The sequence below is a fragment of the Natator depressus genome, chromosome 1, assembly GCF_965152275.1.
Source record: "Natator depressus isolate rNatDep1 chromosome 1, rNatDep2.hap1, whole genome shotgun sequence".
Classification (NCBI taxonomy): domain Eukaryota; kingdom Metazoa; phylum Chordata; order Testudines; family Cheloniidae; genus Natator; species Natator depressus.
This window is the reverse complement of record NC_134234.1, coordinates 249,002,524-249,021,147: the sequence shown is the minus strand read 5'-3', so window position 1 is coordinate 249,021,147 and position 18,624 is coordinate 249,002,524. Positions and strand designations below refer to the sequence as shown.

The 18,624-nt window shown below is 45.7% G+C and overlaps 2 protein-coding genes across 2 annotated transcripts in view; one reads left to right on the top strand and one right to left on the bottom strand.

The window, feature by feature from the left end:
* STAB2 (stabilin 2) overlaps positions 1–18,624 on the bottom strand; it is a 136,054-nt gene that overhangs the window by 35,962 nt on the left and 81,468 nt on the right. Inside the window, exons 37-43 of the mRNA XM_074940654.1 lie at positions 17,046–17,141; positions 16,071–16,266; positions 14,165–14,260; positions 12,362–12,407; positions 4,426–4,502; positions 2,727–2,852; positions 1,132–1,205 (exon numbers count right to left, since the gene is read on the bottom strand). Coding sequence (XP_074796755.1) covers positions 1,132–1,205; positions 2,727–2,852; positions 4,426–4,502; positions 12,362–12,407; positions 14,165–14,260; positions 16,071–16,266; positions 17,046–17,141 — 711 coding nt within the window. The remainder of the gene's footprint in view (positions 1–1,131; positions 1,206–2,726; positions 2,853–4,425; positions 4,503–12,361; positions 12,408–14,164; positions 14,261–16,070; positions 16,267–17,045; positions 17,142–18,624) is intronic.
* NT5DC3 (5'-nucleotidase domain containing 3) overlaps positions 1–18,624 on the top strand; it is a 126,684-nt gene that overhangs the window by 69,164 nt on the left and 38,896 nt on the right. The gene's annotated exons all lie outside the window — the stretch shown is intronic.

Below are 18,624 nucleotides of genomic sequence, written 5' to 3'. Positions count from 1 at the left end.
TGGGGGTCTGGTCTGGATGTCCCAGAATTGTCTGGCGCCTGGTGGCGATGGTGCTTTCCAGCCTGGCTGGCTCTCTGGGGAAGAGCTTGGAGTTAGGTGCGGGGTGGGGAGACCACAGGGCTGGGTGCAGGGGGAGAGCTTGGATTTGGGGGGCAGGGCAATGTGGGGAGGGAAGTGGGGGGCTGAGTGTGGGTCAGCAGGCAGGGACTGTGTGTTGAGCCGGATGCAGTGGGGAGAGCTCAGAGCTGGGGTGGGGCAATGTAAGGGGAAGAGCGCAGGGCTGGGAGTGGGTGGCAGGAGGACAGTGTGTGTAGAGCTGGGTGCAGTGGGGAGAGCATGGATCTAGGTGCAAAGGCCAGGGAGGGAGAGCTCTGGGCTCCCTCCTTAGGAAAATTCTGGTTGCACCCCTGGCTGAGGCAAAGGGGAAGTAATCTGTGTCAGCCAAAGGATGCAGATTGCTCCAAGAGGGAAGTTAAGGGGAAGCAGGAACCAGATTGTTATTCCCAGTCACTGTCTTTTTCTTGCCCTGCTCCCAGGGAAGCACAGCTATGCAGGCTGGATTGTAGAACTACCGTCCAGCCCATAGCGATAACAGTAAAGTATGAAAGTAGAAGGGTAGTAATAAGTACTTCAGTTATAGCTAAACTTCTAGTCATGTGAAAGCAGTGGTAATTACTGGTGTAAAACTTATTGCACATTGATTGCAGAGTTAACACAGCACTTGTTTTTATCTGCTTATGCATGAATCTGTTATACACTGGGAGCAGAGCTGGTTGGAAAGTGGGGATTTTTCTGCAGAAAATTTTGACAGAAATTAAGAGAATTTCATTTTCAGCCCCCCCCCCAGTTTTCAGCTGAAAACTTTGAAAAAAATGAAAAAAATAGGGTCAAAAAACAAAACAAAAAAATGGTTTTGGCCAACATTTTTCCGGTTTTTGGTTTCTAAGGAAAAATTGAAAAATGGTGAGGAAGGCAAACACTTCCCACAAATGTCGTTTAGTTGAAAACCCAATTTTCTGTCCAAAAAGAAGAAAAGAACAGAGAAAAAAAGTTCAGTTGGAAATTTTTCAGCCAGCCCTAGCTCGGAGTGACCACACTCGGCCTTTTTAACTGTGATGACACATAACTTACCTCATTGGGTCCAGTCTGAGTGCATTCTGCATTTCTATCGCATCCACCGTTGTTCTCTAAGCAAGGGTTGATTTCTTTATAAAACAAAAACAATTGGAGAAAACTCAGTGATTTACAAATTCTCACTTCACTGATTAGCTAAAGTAACATGTACTAGGAATGCAGGCTTGTGACAAATGCATAGGTGCCGACTCCGTGGGTGCTTCGGGGCTGGAGCAACCACAGGAAAAAAATGGTGGGTACTGAGCACCCACCGGCAGCCCCACTGTCAACGCCCAGTGCCTGCTGGCGGGCCCCGCCGATCAGCACCTCCCCCGTCCAGTGCCTACCGCCTGCCGTGATCAGCTGTTTCATGGCATGCAGGAGGCGCTGGGGAGGATGAGGGGAGAAGAGAGGGCACAGTGCGCTTGGGGGAGGGGGCAGAACTGGGTGGGGAAGAGGCAGGGCAGGAAGAGGTGGGATCGGGGTGGGAAGAAGCAGGGTGGGGGAAGGAGTGGAATAGGGGTGGGGCCTGGGTGGAGCTGTGGGGAGCACCCCCTCACAGATTAGAAACTCAGCACCTATGGACAAATGTGATTCATTTAGACTGATTCTCATTGCTACCTAATGCCCTCCTTGTAAGTATCTTTCATCTTTCTCAGCAAGAGCTGGAAACATGCAGACAATATTGCTTTTAGAATGGTTCACAGTGAAGTTTAATATAGTAAAGGCTTGTCTACATGTAAAAAGATGGAGTGCTTCAGTGTAGACACTCCCTATGGTGATGGGAAGGTTCTCCCGTCAGCGTAGGAAGGACTCCAGCTCCCTGATAGGTGGTAACTATGTTGACAGGAGAATTCTCCTGTTGACATAGCACTGTCTACAGCAGGTGTTAGGTCGGTTTAACTACATCTCTCAGGAGTGTGGATTTTTCACACCCCTGAGCGATGTAGTTATAGTGACCTAATTTCCTAGTGTAGACCAGGCGCTAGTCTTTTACCTTTTCCTTGGATGGGTATAAGGCCTAAGGCCTGATCCAAAGCGTCCACTGAAATCGGTGGGAGTCTTTGACTTCAGTGGGCTTTGCATCAGCCCTTTCAAGCAGGTTTCAGCGTAGCAGCCGTGTTAGTCTGTATTCGCAAAAAGAAAAGGAGGACTTGTGGCACCTTAGAGACTAACAAATTTATTTGAGCATAAGCTTTCATGAGCTACAGCTCACTTCATAGGAATGCATCTGATGAAGTGAGCTGTAGCTCACGAAAGCTTATGCTCAAATAAATTTGTTGGTCTCTAAGGTGCCAAAAGTACTCCTTTCAAGCAGTGACCTGAATGTTAGGACTCTTGGATCCAAAGGGCAATTCACTGTTATGATTTCATTGGATTCGTTTTGTTTTGGAGATACTTGAATTTTGAATTTCCTTTTAAAGTGTCTTATAATTTGTCCCAAGGTAAGGGAGTGTGTGTGTGTGTGTGTGTAGAGAAATATATCTTTGGGGATCCATCTCATACACAGTGGACACCATGCAGTATTGACATACACAGTACGTACATTGTGGAGACATCACTGTACCACTTCCCTGTCTTATGACAAGTGTCCTGATCTAGTGATCACTTACCAAGGCAGACTATTCCATCTCCAGTGTATCCAGCTGTACAAACACATACTCTGTTTCCTGGAGTAGTTCTTCTACACTCTGCTTTGACAGAACAGCCACCATTGCTGGTCTCGCATGCGTCAATAACTATATAATGGGAAACAAAAAATAAAATAATTGTGCTTAATTTTGTATTGGCAGTTTAACTAATCTCTGTCATTTCTCCAAAGGTAAAGGAATTTAGTGATATTTCCTAGACAAACTCTGATTTAAGAGTCCATAGATGTAATTAGAATCTTACACGTATTTCTTGTAAACTGCAATAGGAAAAGGGGAAAGTGCATTTCTAATGTGGAAAATAAGAAGTCAGCTGTGATTGGTTCTCCATAAGTTCCCATCGTCCAATGCTGCCTAGTCTAACTATGAATAATGAAGAGAGGGCCCTCCACGTGTTTCATGGGATTATACAGATCCTTCCAATTTTTCCTTAGTTTGGAAAAGTTTACACCTCATGTGATGGGATGTAAACCCTGCGCTGGCACTGAAAAGGAAAGGGAGCCTGAGAGTGCTAGTCACATCACTTGGATGTGTTAAAGGACTTTAGCCCTGGGAGTTGTTAGACTCTTAAATGTGTCTTGGCTGGAGCTTGAGGACATAAGGGTCTCAATACTTCTAGGTTCTGCAGAACTTTGGCTATTCAGATAGAAATTCTTGCCTTTTTCTCAGTTCTCCCAGATTTTGAGCTGTGCTGGGTAGTGCAAAGGTGGGTAGGGAATCATCTGGTCCCCTGTGCAAATTAGAGCAGTGTAACAACTGCTTTAATTTACACACTGCTACTCATGATGTCAATAAGCTGTTCCAGTAGCTAGAATAACTAGACCACAGTGGACTGGCAATTTGGCCCATAACCCCCTTTTTCTCAGGAAAGTCCCTACACCAGGGCCCAAAAGTAAGTGGAATAGAACCTTAGGCTGGTTCTATGCCACCCTAGATGCTCCCTACATATGGGGAATTTCCCAGTAACAGATTAAACTGGTTTTCTGGCTGATTTGTGCTGCTAGGGTGTTGCAAAGCTGGGGCTAGAATCTGGCGTCAGGACAGTGCTATCCAACATGGTTAGACAAATACTCCATTGTTCCAAAGGGCATTATTTTAATCAGATGAAGATTAAGGAATTAATTACACACACTACAGAAGGAAACAGTCTGTTTCATAAATCTGGATTTTCCACACTTTCAAAAGAACACCTGGTATTAATGGCAATTGCCCCTTTCTTAGGTTATCCACAGAGCCGTTTTAGTTAATCACAACAAATTTACATCAATTCAGAATTCAGAAAATGGACAAAACCACAGGACTAGCTAGAAGTGCTACTGTACCTCCAATCAGCCTATGTTCATTAAACTGGGTCAGAAAAAAAGAACAGATCTAATCCAGGTTTCCCTACTCCAGAACTACCACAGCTCCAAGTGTGCACAATATGTTCCCTCTTCCCCGTTCTTTCCCCTTGACACAATAGACTGTATCGAAGGGATTTCTAGTCCTTTGTTTTTTTGAATCTGCACCTGTTGCAGTCCATTCATTTTGAACAAACTGGCAGCAAGTCCTCTTTTCACTTCCTGTGGGGAAACATGCATCTCTCTGCAGCTCTTCTGTTTCACAGTGAACACCAAGAGCTTCAAGCTCTTCTTTGAACAGATAGAAAACAAAGCCCACTTGCCTGTACAGTGTGTTCCATTCCCTTTAAAGCCAGCTGCACACTTGCAATATGCAGGGCCCCCAGACTTGAGGAGGCAGCTAGAACGGAGAAAGGGGGTTAGATTAGAAATCGTTGCATGCTCTGTATTGTCATCACTGCTCTACTGTATCTTTATGATGATTATTTTTTGTAATTTTTGTAACTTTTTGGTGCCTCGGACCCCATTGTGCTAGGCGCCGTACAAATGCAGAACAAGAGAACGGCCTTTCCCCAAGGAGCTTGCAATCTAAATATTAGACAAGAGACAACAGATGGATACAGGGGAGTACAAAGAAACAGTGAGACAGTACTGGTCAGCATGATAGGCAGTAGTCTCAGCACAGCTGTGGTCTAACCATTGTTTTTTGTAGGCAGCACAAAAAAGGAGAGATTTAAGAAGGGTTTTGAAGGAAGATAAAGAATGAATTTTGCAGATATTTTGGGGGAGCTTCTCCTGAGTGTGAGGGGCAGCCTGGAAGAAAGCACAAAGGTTGTTCACAGGTGGGTGATGGAGGCTTGCACAATTGGCCAATTGAAGTGGGGAGTCAACAATGCAATTGAGTGCAGTTGTATGACAGGGTTGCTTGTGATGATAGAAGGAGAGCTCAACAGCTCTGGGGCTCACTTCTGGTTATATTTTATGTTCCTAAGGGTATGTCTACACTGCTATAAAACATTTGCAGCTGGCCCAAGTCAGCTGACTTGGGCTTGTGAGACTTGGGCTATGGGGCTGTCAAATTGTGGTGTAGATGTTCCAGCTCGGGCTGGAGCATGAGCTCTGGGACCCCACGATGGGGGAGTGGCCCAGAGTTTGGAATGTCTACACCTGCATGTCTACACCACAATTTTACAGCCCTGCAGCCCAAGACCCCAAGTCAGCTGACACAGGCCAGCTGTGAGTGTTTAATTGCAGTGCAGCAGACCCTATAGCTCATGCTTCAGGGTTTCAGCCAGCCACCTACAGGGGTCAGAAGGGGATTCCCCCTGCAGTGTATTCTTGGTGGGTTTTTTGACTCCTTCCTCTGAAGGGGGCCATGGCTGGAGATGGGACATTGGATAGGGAAGGCTTAGGGTTGCCAGGTGTCAGGTTTTTGAACGGAAAGTCTGGTCAAAAGGGGACCTGTGCAGTGTCCGGTCAGTACTGCTGACTGGATGCCAAAACTCCAGTTATCGCAGTGACTGGCCTCCACTGTCGGGAGTGTGGGAAGAGCAGCTACTACTGGAGAAGCTCAGCTGATGGACTGGAGAGAAGCTTAGGAACGGATGATCAGCTTCGGCGGAGCGGGGCGTGGGAAACCGCTTTTTGAGCCAGGTGGCCCAGGCCCCAACTCTCTCTGGCTCCTCACTCCGGGGATGACCCCTGCCCTGCTGTGCCCCGATTGCCCCTGGCCCCTTGCTCTGGGGATTGACCCCCCCACACCCCCCCGCCCTGTTTTGCCCCAACTGGGCAAGCAGGCAGGCTCCATGTCAGCTCCTCCCGGCCTGGCTCTGCAGATGGCAGGTGAGTCCCAGGGGAGAGGGGAGCGAGTGATGGGTTGGGGGGGCTTGTCATGTCCAGTTTTTAAAAAATTGGAAAGTTGGCAACCCTATGCGGGCCAGTTCTGTGAGGGGGATGGAGCATTGTTTCTCTCAGGTGCTTGGCTGGCTGGTTCTTGCTGATATGCTCAGGGTCTAACTGATCACCATATGTGTGGTCAGGAAGGAATTTTCCCACCAGGTCAGATTGACAGTGACCTTGGGTTTTCTTTTGCCTTCCTTTGCAGCATTTGGGTGCTGGTCACTTGCCAGGATTATCTGGGTACATCTCACTTAATCATTTCCGTGCCATTGTGGGGGCTCAGGCACTGGTGCACCTTGGTCTCTGCTGTTCTCTTTGGTTTGATTTCAGTTGTTCGGTTTAGTGTCTGGGTGGTGTTGGTGGCCTGTGATGTACAGGAGATCAGACGGGATGATCTGGTGGTTCCTGCTAGCTTTAAACTCTATGATTCTATCTTGAAAGCAAATGAGAGATAGGTAGAGTAGGGGTAGACTGTGAAGGGCCTTGATAGTGAATACATTGTTTGATGCAACACAGAAGGGGAAGCCTGGGGAAGAATTCAACGAGAGGGGTGACATGGTCAAAGTGACGGGCTAGCAAAATGATCTTTGCAGCAACATTCTGAATGGATATGAATGAGGCAACATGTTTAACTTGAGCTGATGGCTAGACAGCCATGAGGAAAGGCCAGAGAAACAGACTGGAATTTGAGTTTGGACAGGAGACTGAGCTGGAGTAAACAGAAAGATCTGTGAGTCATCAGCACAGAGATGGTAGTTGAATTTGTGGTTATGGATAAGATTACCCAAAGATAAGTGTATTAGGAGAAGAAAAGGGGAGCAAGGATAGGGCCCTGTGGAAGCACCACAGAAAGCTGGAGGAGTAATGAGACGGATCCTCTGAAGGACAAACTGAAGGAACAATTAGAGAGGTAGGAGGAGAACTAGGAGAGAACAGTCATGGAAACGAATGGAGGACAAGCTTTCAAGAGAAAGAGCATGGTTGATGGTGTTAAAGGCAGCTGAGAAGTCAAGGAGGATGAGGATAGAGTACTTGTTTTGAGCTTTGGCTAAGACGTGGTCATTAGATACTTTGGTGAGAATGGTTGAAGTGGAATGCAAAGGGTGGAAGCTGGATTGGAGAGGGTCTAGGATGAATTGGACAGGAATGCCAGACAGAGATTGTAAACAGCATGTTCAATGAGCTTAGAGATGACAGGGAGATGGGTGATGAGGCAGTAGTTGGAGAGGCACATGGGGTCAACAGTAAGGTTGTTATTGTTGTTTTTTAAAATGGGATAGACTACAGCATGTGTGTACTGCAATGGGAAAGAGCCAGAGGAGAGCCAGAACAGTAAAGTAGGGGATGAGAGTAGGCACAAGGGAGATCAGGAGATGGGATAGGAGAGGGTCACTGGGGCAGGTGTATCTGTGACAGGGGAGGAGGAGAGAAAGTTATAAGAAGGGAAGGCTAGCCAACGGGATGGGGAAGATTATGTTGTATTTTATCAATTTTCTCCCGGAAGAAATTGGGGAGATCCTGTGCAGAGAGAGAAGTGGAGGCAGGAGGAGAGGAGGGTTTGAGGAGTGAATCAAAGTTGGCAAAAAGGTGGCTGGAGTTGTGGGCATGGGATTCAATTTAGCTGGAAAGTAAAGTTGTTTATCAAGGAAGATGGCAGAACTGAAGAAGGAGAGAATGGATTTGTAGAGGAAGAAGTCAGCTCAGTTACAGAATTACCAGCACAGATGCTCTGCAATGTGAGAACAGAAGCCGAGGAAGTGGATGTTGGGGATAATCCAGGACTAGGAGCTGACAGGGCGGACCTTGCAATGGGAGAGAGGCAAAGAAGTCAAGGGTGGAAGAGAGGAATGGAGAGAATCAACAGCCCTGTCAATGGCAGAAAGAAAAGAGAGGGCAGGGAGAAGATGGCTGATAGCAGATGAGAAATCATCAGTCCTGGTGGACTGGAAGTCATAGAACGGCTGAGGGATGGGGGTGGGGGGGGCTGATAGGAAGGAGTTGGGTGGCCAATAGATGACGGCACCATGGAGGAAGAGAGGAGAGCGGAGTTGGGTGCAGTGCTGTTCAAAGGAGGAGAAAGAGTGATAAGGGGAAGGAAGAAGGGATTAGCAGGGGGAGGAATGGGAGAGGGGAAGCCTAACACCCCCACCACTGCCTGACCCAGGGCAGGAAGTATGAGTGAAGGAGAGGCCTCCATAAGAAGAAGGCAGCTGCAGAGGCAGTGTCAGAGCCCTGGACCCTCTCATCTGCCAGAGCCAGGAACTGCAGGGAGCAAGAGATACAGAAGTTGTGATTGGCTGTGATGTTTTTTTTGAGAGATGGAGTGGGCATTCCCGAGACAGCAAGAGAAGGAGCGGGACGGGCACGGGTGGGAGGTTAGGAATGATGGCTATCGATGGACAGAGGTGGTGGCAAGGATTGGTATGGAAATGGAGAGGGTGGAGATGGTGGGAGGACCAGGGCTGGAGCAAACGTCACCAGAAATGAGGAGCAGCAGGAGGAGGAGGGTGTGGATGTGGGATCTGGATTTGGGCTAGTGGGAAGAGGAGAAAGATCAGGGTGGAAAGGGGAAGAGGAGTAGGTAGAGCTGGTGGGAACTATAGAGGAATGAGGGTAAGAAGGATGGGGAAATGGAATCATTGGGTGGGGGGCGGGCGAGAGAGAGGGAAGGAGAAGGACAGATACTATGATGCACGGTATCTTTGACTGTAATGCTCCCAAAAACAAATGGACACGCAGCCTTGAAAAAGGATAGTAATGCTATCAATTAAACTGAAAAATGCCAAGACTTTAAAGGAACTTCATCCTAACCTCTAATTTTAGGCATTGAGAACGTCTGCTCTGTGCACACACACTGTCTATATGCATATCTAGCAGTTGCATGTCTGTACACCCGATTTTTGTGCATAAGTGCCCTTGTTTGGGACACTAGAAATGTTGAGGCCCCAAACTGGATAACCAAACATTTCATTGCCTCTAATTAAAGTCTACTTTTGAAAACGTAGTCCTGTATGTGTAAGATAAAACTGTGATGAACTAGCATGTATAAGCAGGGTCTGAATGAGCTCTCCCCAACCGCTAGCGATGCACTGGGGGAAAAGACTTCAGGAGCAGACTGTAGTTGCATAGACAAATCTGCTCTGCCTAGGTGTTCAGCAGACGGATCTGCTTTGCCAAAGTGATCAATTTTGGCTGGTTTGGGGTTACAATTCACTTTCATATTGAATGCAGGGTGGGAAACTGATGCGAAGGGATGGGTGTTTGCTTATGGTTCTGTGCTTTTGAATTGTGGTTGTGGTGTTTTCCTAGATTAATGCTAGGTTCCCTCTCCCTTTTAATAAAAGATTTCTTTTGTCATACACAGACTCAGCATTTGCGACTGGGGAAATATTGCTTCTTAGAGGTGCCCAGGGATTTTCCCAGATTACTGGGTTGGGGCTCGAGCTGGTTCTGTTTTGGATTGTTAAGAGGCACCCCTATGTATTGAATGCAGATCCTGTTGCAGCCAACTCCACCTGGCAGAAGGCTTACACAAAGGTCGATGGAATTCTGCTCTTGTAATCACAGGCCGGATCATCACTCTGGTATTGTGCTCCTCTAACATGCATGGAAATTCAGTACATCAGTTCAGATTCAACACATGGAGGCACAGGCACCAGCTTCCTCCTTTCCCCAGGGGTGCTCAATCCCTGATCCGCCCCAGGCCCTGCCCCCATGCCACCCCTTCTCCCACGGCCCCCTCCCACCCTCTTCCTGCCCCCACCCCGCCTCTTCCCGCCCCCAACCCTTCCTGCCCTGTTCCACCACCTCCCCCAAGTGCTCCCCGCCTCCACTCCTCCTCCTCCCCCCAGCGCCTCCTGCACGCAGCTGATCGCTGGTGGGAGGGTAGGCGCTGGGAGGGAGGGGGAAGAACTGATTGGCGGGGCCTTCGGTGGGCAGGAGGCACTTGGGGGGAGGGGGAGGAGCTGATCAGTGGGGCTGCCGGTGGGTGCTGACCATCCACTAACTTTTTTATGTGGCTGCTCCAGCCCTGGAGCACCCACAGAGTCAGCACGGAGGAGGAAGTATAGACTACTAGAGTCAAACTCTGCTATCCAGATCTTAGTATAACCTTGCCCCGAAGTCTTATTAAACAGTAGAGTTATAAATAGCAGATGGGATAAATATTTAAATGGAGTTGCCAGCAAAGAAGAAAATCAGATCATTGTAGGTGTTTGGGGCTCTCTGTTCCTGTTTTCCTGATCGTCTTATAATAAGCAGTCAGCACATAAGAGGAGAACTTCTAAAATATCTTCATTACTCTCTGAAAGTGTAAGATAACTTAGCCAGCATCTCCCTGGGTGTATCCTGGCAGGCTGGATTCCTTACAGTAAAGCCCAGATTTCTAAAGGAATTTAGGTATTGCTCCACTCAAGGTCATTGCAAGACTTAAGTGATAAGGGCTATGTCTATACTACGCAGCTTTTAGCGACTTGGCGGAGCCGCTACCGCCGGGCTGCTAAAAGGTGCGCAGTGTAGCCGCTGTTTGTCAGCAGTGCCGACTAAAAACGTCCACTCCTAACGAGCGGCGTTAGCGTTGTCGGCAGGAGAGCGCTCCTGCTGACCAAGTGCTGTTCACACTGGCGCCTGTCGTCGGCAGAACTTTTGTCTTTCGGGGGGGGTTGCGTATGTGTGTTTTTTAACACCTCTGAATGACAAGTGCTTTGTCTTTCACTTGCCAGTGTAGACAAAGCCTTAGACAGCTAAGTCCCATTTTCAAAAGTGGCTTAGGCACTCAGTAGCCCAAGCCCCGTTGACTTTCATAAGATTTACACTCCCAACGGCTAGAGTCACAAAAGGACTTGGGTCCCTAACTGCCAGTTTAGGTGCCTAAATCCCAGAATCAGGACCCACTGGGGTTCACAAAACCCTTGCTCAGCTGCCACCTAACCCTGTAGCCACTGAAACTTGTTCAGTGCCTACACTGAAGTAAAAGTTCCCTAGGTACCTATGTCTCTGCAGCCCTTTGCTGGGTTTTTGGACACCTAAGCCCCTGTGTTCTTCATGAACTAGGGCAAGACAGGTGCTCCTCTGCCTAACTCGCCTGCGGGGCCCAATCCTATAGGCATGTTTAGAGACTGCATACCTGATCAGGCCATGCAGGCAAGCTCACAGAAAACAGTGGGGGGGTGTGAAGAAGAGGCGGTGATCCTTTGTAACTTTTAGCCCAGTGGTTAGGGTACTCAGCTGGGATGTAGGAGACCCCTGGTTCAAGTCCCCCTTAGTGGGGAGAATGGATTTGAACAGGGATCTACCAGTGCTCAGTTGAGTCCCCTGGTCACTGAGCTATGGACTATTCTGAGGCAGGGCTCTCTGAGAGAGAGTGTGGGAATGAATCTGTAGCCTGGTGGTCCACTGGGAATCCCAGGATCCAGTCTCCCAGCACCAATGACTTAATCCACAGCCTCAACAGGAGAGACTGCAGGAGCACTACCTCAAAATATCCCTTAGCCCAATGGTTAGGGCACTCACCTGAGAGGTGGCAGAGCCCTGTTCAGATCTTTTCTCCCTATCAAAAGTGGGGGGAAGGGGTGGATCGTACACATTCCAGGTGAGTACCCTAAGCACTGGGTTAAAAGTTATGAGGGAGGTGAGCCTCCAGCGAAGGTACCTAATGTTAAGAGAGGGTTTGCAGCTGAGGACCTCAAGCAGAGGGAGATGTACCTCTCCAGCCTGGATTTAGGCACTGAGTGGGGCAAGGCTTAGCATACACCCCATGGCATCTCCCATTGGCTAGCTTAGGCAGGGAGCCATTTAGGATGGTGACTTTTGTGAATCCCATTTTTAGAGAGCTGTCTCTCCACATTCGTTGGATAGGGAGACAAGCACCCAACGCAGGCTCTGTGAATCCCAGTGATTTTCTAGCTGCTTAAAAGTTAGGCGTGGTGACACTCAGTGCTAAGTTCACTTGTGAATCTAGCCCCCAAGTGCCTAGATCATGTCTGAAAACAGGATGTAGCTATCTAATGACTTAAGTCTTGCAACACTGAGCCAAGCAATGTGTAAGTACTTCTAAAAAATCTGGGCTTAACTGCTTAGGTTTTGGTCGAGACTGCTCCTTTGAAAATGTCTTTACTCTATTAATGTGTGGGTACTGAACTTTTAAGGTTGGCCTGTCACTACTATATTATCTTTCCAAAGTGCTGCAAACCTGTGCTAAAAATGGGAAGCCTAGGAAGTGATCTAAACTTGGGACAACTAATTATTGAACAAGACAAAATAGGAGACTATTCACAATCTGTGTAGACGATGGGGAAATATGGAACATAGTCACTTTATACTACGCGCATGACTCTCAAAGTGGCCGGATTTCATACATACTTAGCGCTGGTGTGGCACGTGCTGTTACAGGCATCATCTTTGATTTCTGGAAGAGACAAAAAGAACGTTTATACCCTTGCAAGTCAACATTCTAAAGCTATACTTTTCTTTACCCCTTTCTGTGGTTTCAAACTCTTCCCCTTCATTTTCCTTATGCAAGGTCAGCTTCTATCATCCTTACACTCAATAATGCCTTATTGCCCAAAGAAGTCTGCGGGAATGCTTGGAGTAAGGGACTGCCCAATGTGAGTAAGGGTGAAAGTCTTCCCTGTGCATACGTCACCACAATGTGTATGCTATGCACCACCGACATCCTGTTTTGGGAGGTCCGTGGGATGAAAATGATGCACCTGACTAGGGTTGCATTTCATCCCTCTCATTTTACTTGTTTAAAAAAAAATTAAAGACAAACTTGTTACATAAGCAGTAAAAGTGAGGCTATCAGAAACATGACTGAAAGGTGCACAAAGGCATCAAAGCAGTGTAAATTATGCGTTACAGTACATTTACATACTGATGTTACAAAAGTCATCACTGATTTATCTTTACACAGTTCTGCCAACTTGGCCCATCCTCCCTCAGGCAGTTCCACTGCTAATCTAAGATGGGGAAGAGAGCCGTACTTGTTCTTTTAATTCTTCTATTTTGTCAAGCCTAACTGTGAAATACAGCTATTGGCTTCATTATCCCAACTCATTTTACCTCATTTCATTTTCCCATTTTAAATCTCACCCAAAAATCTCTCTTTTCTCCCCCTCTAACTATCTTGGGGTAGGATTCACCTCTGTGCAGAGAGACCGCACAAGGGCTATGCACCACTCAAAGCCCATTTAAGCCCCCAAAACAAGGTGTTAGTGAGACTTGAGTGGCACATACACCTTGTGCTGGCTGCTGCACAGGGGTATTTCACTATTAGTATATTAATGTCTGTCCTTAGCTGAGTATTGCATCTGCATCAGGAGCTTCTGGGCACTGGCTTTTGTCCCTTCTGTGCCTGTTATTTTGTTGAATATATGATTATTTATTGTGTTTCCTTTGTAAGTCTTGTCCAGTGCCTTGCTACTGAAGATACTCTGTTTTATCTAACATGTGAATTTTATATAGCATCTACCATTTTGGTTTCCATGCAATGATTTGTGTTGCATGTGAGGTCACAGTTAAGCATACAGGCTGGGGTTTGCAAAGGAGCCCAAGGGAATTAGTTATTCAAATCCAATTGAAATTCTAGGGGAGTTGGATGCCTAACTACTTTGGGTCCCTTCTGAAAATTCCAGCATAGTCAGCTTTCTCTTCTAGGCCCTGGTCTTATTTCCCCACCAACTAATTAAAAATAACTCTTATTTACTTGCAAGTAAATAATTCTAAAGCAATATGTAATATTATATAGCTGAAGCCAATTTATTGTAGGAGTTGAAGGAGAACGGCTCTGAAGAGCAACTCTGGTCTGGAAATAGTACAAATTTACAGCAAATGGGAATTTCGTTTTGAAAAGATCCTGGATGAAATCGGTTAGGCAAGCAAAGGGATATATTTAAGTGTGAAGCTTGTAAATTGGGTTGCATGATTCTCCAGTACGATTGATGGCTAATCCCTTCGCACAGGTCTGAAAGCTTTCCAAAGACATTTCTTTCACGGTCAGGCTGAGGGTCTCATTGCCTTTCTGTAGCCTTGGGAGGCTGCTTGTTACCTAGTATTGTGGGAGAGAACCTTAAGTACGCAGTGCATTGGGATGTATTCCTTGCCGCTGCTCTGCATTTCAGAACACAAACTAACTTCATCAGAGAAAGGAGAAGGCACACTTACCGCTTTCACATTTTACACCTCTCCAGCCAACGTCACACTCACAGGAGCCATCGCCCTCAATCCCACTGCTGCATTTCCCATGGACACAAGCACATTCTAAATGCACAGATGTAAGTAAACCACTTAAAATATGCAGTGTAACATAGAGTGTGCACAGCAGAGCAACAACTGAGACAGTAGATGGGTTGCCCGTAGGCACTCTCCCTACACACTCTGTTTTCTAATGTACTTTACTCAGTTGTATATCTCTAGTATATAGACATTTAGTAGAGATGCCTACAATATTTTCATACGCAGAAGGATATACATGACTCAGTGGATAATGGTCTGGATATTTTCCTTCATTTATGGCCATCCTGTCCTACCAACACATGCAAGCATTCGACTGTTTCCCGCCTCCCATGACTGGTAGAATGTTACATATATACAGTCACTATTTTCTTTGATCAGGTATGGATTTAAAATGATTTGCATGGATTCTACATTGATTTTAGCCCATTCCCTCAGTGCAGAACTCACATGCCTTTGCCATAAACTTACCTATAAACTCTTCCCTCCTATCCAGAGAGGTTCCTTTAAGGGTATGTCTTCACTGCAATCAGATGTGTGACTGCAGCACACAGGTAGATATAGCAGTGAAGCCACGGCAGCATGGGCAGCAACATGGGCTGTACAAGCCCGCCTAGGACCCTTGGCATGTACTTGAGCAGCTAGCCCATGCCTTAACTCCTCTTTCCTGCCTTTGAAAATCCCTCTTAGTGAGTAGTAATCTATTTAGAGAAATGTGCACGGCTTGTCTGTTTGCCATTTAGCAGACAATAAATCTAAAAGCATAATTTTATCACTGTCAAGTTAATGTTTCCAGTTACGACTTTTTAACTGGAAATGACCGAGATGAGAGGTGAAAAGAGCACTAAGGGGAAGATTACACACACATCCTGTCTTGCCATTAGCTGCTAGACCAAGGCAGTGATATGCCGGCTCAGCAGGTGGAGTCAATGAGCAGAAAAGTGCTGTGAAAAGCAGAGCAGAGGGAAAACACCATCAGTAGGGTCAGAGAAGAAGCTGCTGTGGTATCATGCATGAGACGGGCCCAGTGTAATGTGAGCACGTGGCCTAAGGATGCTAGTAGTGGAAATACAGTAATGACAAGAGTGCTTTGTGGATAAAGGGGTGAACCGAGATGGGTCAGAGGGAAAGAGATTGTCCCCTCCTTGGGTGGAAGGCTTAAGGTCAGACTTCTTAATTTTAAACGAAACTATATGGCCTACAGTGTTGTGAACTCTTTGCAACTTTATTTCAATCTCACGGTATTTGGTGTTTATCATAAAGCCCCAGGTCCTGTTAATAACGTAATCTTGAGAGAATCTCAGCTTTCATTTAAAAATAAGTACGTTTCCAACCACCATGGTTGCAGAGAAAAACTCAGAAATATGACTTGTGTGTAACCTAAGGGCTCAAGAACAAACAAACAAACACCCCCCTCAATTTTCTAGAGGCAGTCATGATTTTTTTTTGTCTGTGACTCACTTTTTGAACACTTGGTGTTGGCAATACTGGGTATAGTCTTCCCCAAGAGCCTGCAAATATCCCCTCTCTCTTTCTCACTACATTTTATATAATGTGTCTGCATGTAAAGAAAGGCTGATTTCCCTCCCTCTTACACCACTTTTACACAGGTGTAGCTCCAGTGACTTCTTCAGTGGAGTTATTCCTGATTTACACTAGTGTAAGTGGGAAGATAATTAAGGCCTAGAGCGTTGAGAGGATAGCAGAGGCAGGGGGTTGAGAGAGCTGAATCATAGGGCCACTGAATTCTGAACTAATTTCAGAGATTTTTGGCTGGTCAACTTTCCACCTGTCAAGATTTGAGAAGATATCTGCATAGTCTGGAGGCATTAATTACCTTGATTACAGTTGCGACCATATTTGCCTTCAATACATTTCTCACAGGCGGTTCCATTAAACCCCTCTTCACATTCACACACGCCTGTGCCATTAACACCATCCAAGCAGATGCCATTTCCAAAGCAGGCATTTCCACTTTTCCCTGGACAGGGCTGGCACTGTTGACCAAAGAAACCAGCACAGCATTCTCTGGTCTGAAATGGAGAAACAACATAACAAAGGCTAGAACGGAGACTTTAAAGCCACTTTCCTGTGTAGGGGATGGTGCAGAGCCACACTGCTCCAGCAGAAGTGCCAAAGATCTCACTAGAGAAACACAATCTCTCCTGGGGCTGGTTCTTATGCATGGGCAGGTGAGCCATAGAGCAGATGACTTCCCCGAGCAGTGCATCAGATCTGCTCTATGGCTTGATGTGGAGAAGGCTGGGCCATGCTTCTTTTTCAGACTCTTGCTCCCTAGTGGGGAGCAAGCCCAGCTAGTTCCTGTGCTCCCCACAGTGCAGAGAGTGTAGGGATTGCTATTGCAAGACGTTTCAAAGAGTTACTGTTCTCTAACCTCTGCTCCCCTTCCCTATCCGTGCACAGCCCCCCCACTGTTGAACTACTTTCTGTTCTGAAAAATGTCACAATTGGATGGCTTGCCATTTTCAAAACTGGTTTTTCCAATTTTTAAATTAAAATCTCTATTATTTTTGTGAAAAATTTTGTTTTAATCTAAACAGCATTTTTTGACAGAAAACTTTCAATGAAAATTTTTCAACCTGCCCTATTAATCTGATCCTTCTGATCACTCACCGTAACTGGAAGCTATTCTGATAAAGAGGCCTACTCAGAAAGTCATTAAACCTGGGACTGCCTTTTTGTACTGTGTTTGTACAGCATCTGGCACAATGGGGTCCTGGACCATGAGTGGCGCTCCTAAGGGCCACCACAAAACACATAATAAATAACAATAATGAATAATAATACTTACAATGATAGTTTTAATACACTTTGGCTGGCATCCAATGTGAATGGATGTCCTTCCCATAAAGTTTTCAGTATAGATGCAATATTTCTTCTCTCCTAGCTGTACAAAAGTTGGCAAGACAACTGCTTCAGTGTTTGATATCACACAACTATTTTTAGACATTTAAAAACGGTGTCAACTTTGTGTAAACAATATACTCTGTACATCCGTAAATAGTCAGCCCCCGTTGGTAAATATGTTCATAGCATATGCTAAGAAAATATTCTCCGATGCAAAAATAAAGTAGGCAAACAGATAATCAGCTAAATAATTTACAGTTAACTTAGCCACGTGCCACTGAGCAAACCACTTCAATTTAAAACTAGTCAACTTTGTCCAAAATTTGAACTGAAGCTTTTTAGAAATTTGAAAAATATGATTTCTTCAGTTCTTTATTTTTCTTTTCTGGTACTTTTCTGCACTCCTAGTTGTTTCTGAAAAAGGGTGTGTCAAAATACTGTGAAAATGGCTGTTTTTACATTATTCTCAGCCTGAACAGAAGCAGGATATGCTATAAATCTTGGGAAAGCCTGTTCTCATAGGACAGCCAACCTAATTTTGTAGTCCCAAATTCAGATAAACATCCAGTCATCTGGGTATTTTTTAGAACTGAAGTGCCAAAATTCTTGAGGTTTGTCCATCACTATTTTAGTAGGGCTTTGCTAACCAATTATCTGAATAAAGTGGAGGGAAGTTTACAGTAATTATGTAGACTTTTGTAATCACATTACTGACATAATTATTTGCCCTTTAATAATAATAATAAGAAGAAGAAGAAGAAGAAAAGGTATATAGCAAAATCTTCTCATACTTAATCTAGATTCCTTAAATCAACCCAGTTTTAACTTAATCCTAAAGAGGAGTCTGCCCATAAATAAAATCCAAGGATGATATAACTCCTAGTGACTATTTGGCTTCCTGAGGATATTATCTTGCCACTGACCTATCCTCACTGGCCAGAAAATGAAATGTCTATGAAACAGATATCTGGGAGATGGAAAAGAAAAAGAATTCTCATTAAATGTTCAAAACACACTATAACATTAATCCCTCACCTAACGCCAGATCATGTGCCCCTTTGCTCCACTCTCATGACACAAATGGGCCCCAAAGCTGCCCAATAAGGCTTTCTTTTGCATAGACGATTCCCCAGCTGGCACAGAGGCAGTATAGTGAGCTCTCTTCTATTCCCAGTCTCCCACCCAATGTAGGGACTGGGAGGGACCCTTGCCAGAGCACTTTGCTTTGTAGCCGGCACTGTTTAGAGCAGTCTTGAGAATGCTCTAATGTATGCCAGGGCCTGAACTGGCTCGGGGATTGGGGGAGCATAAAGATGTCTTTAATTACCTTGTTCCCACCCTCCTGGGGAGCTGAGGCAAGAATGGCTCAGCTGGACTCAAGGGCTGTTGAGTCTGAATAATTTATATAAATGTAATAGACCAAATTCACTGAGGTAACTCCATTGAAATTAATGGGTTTCCACATGGGATAAACTTGGCCCATTAAATCTCTCTCTGTATTTAGAGCTGACGATACAAACGAT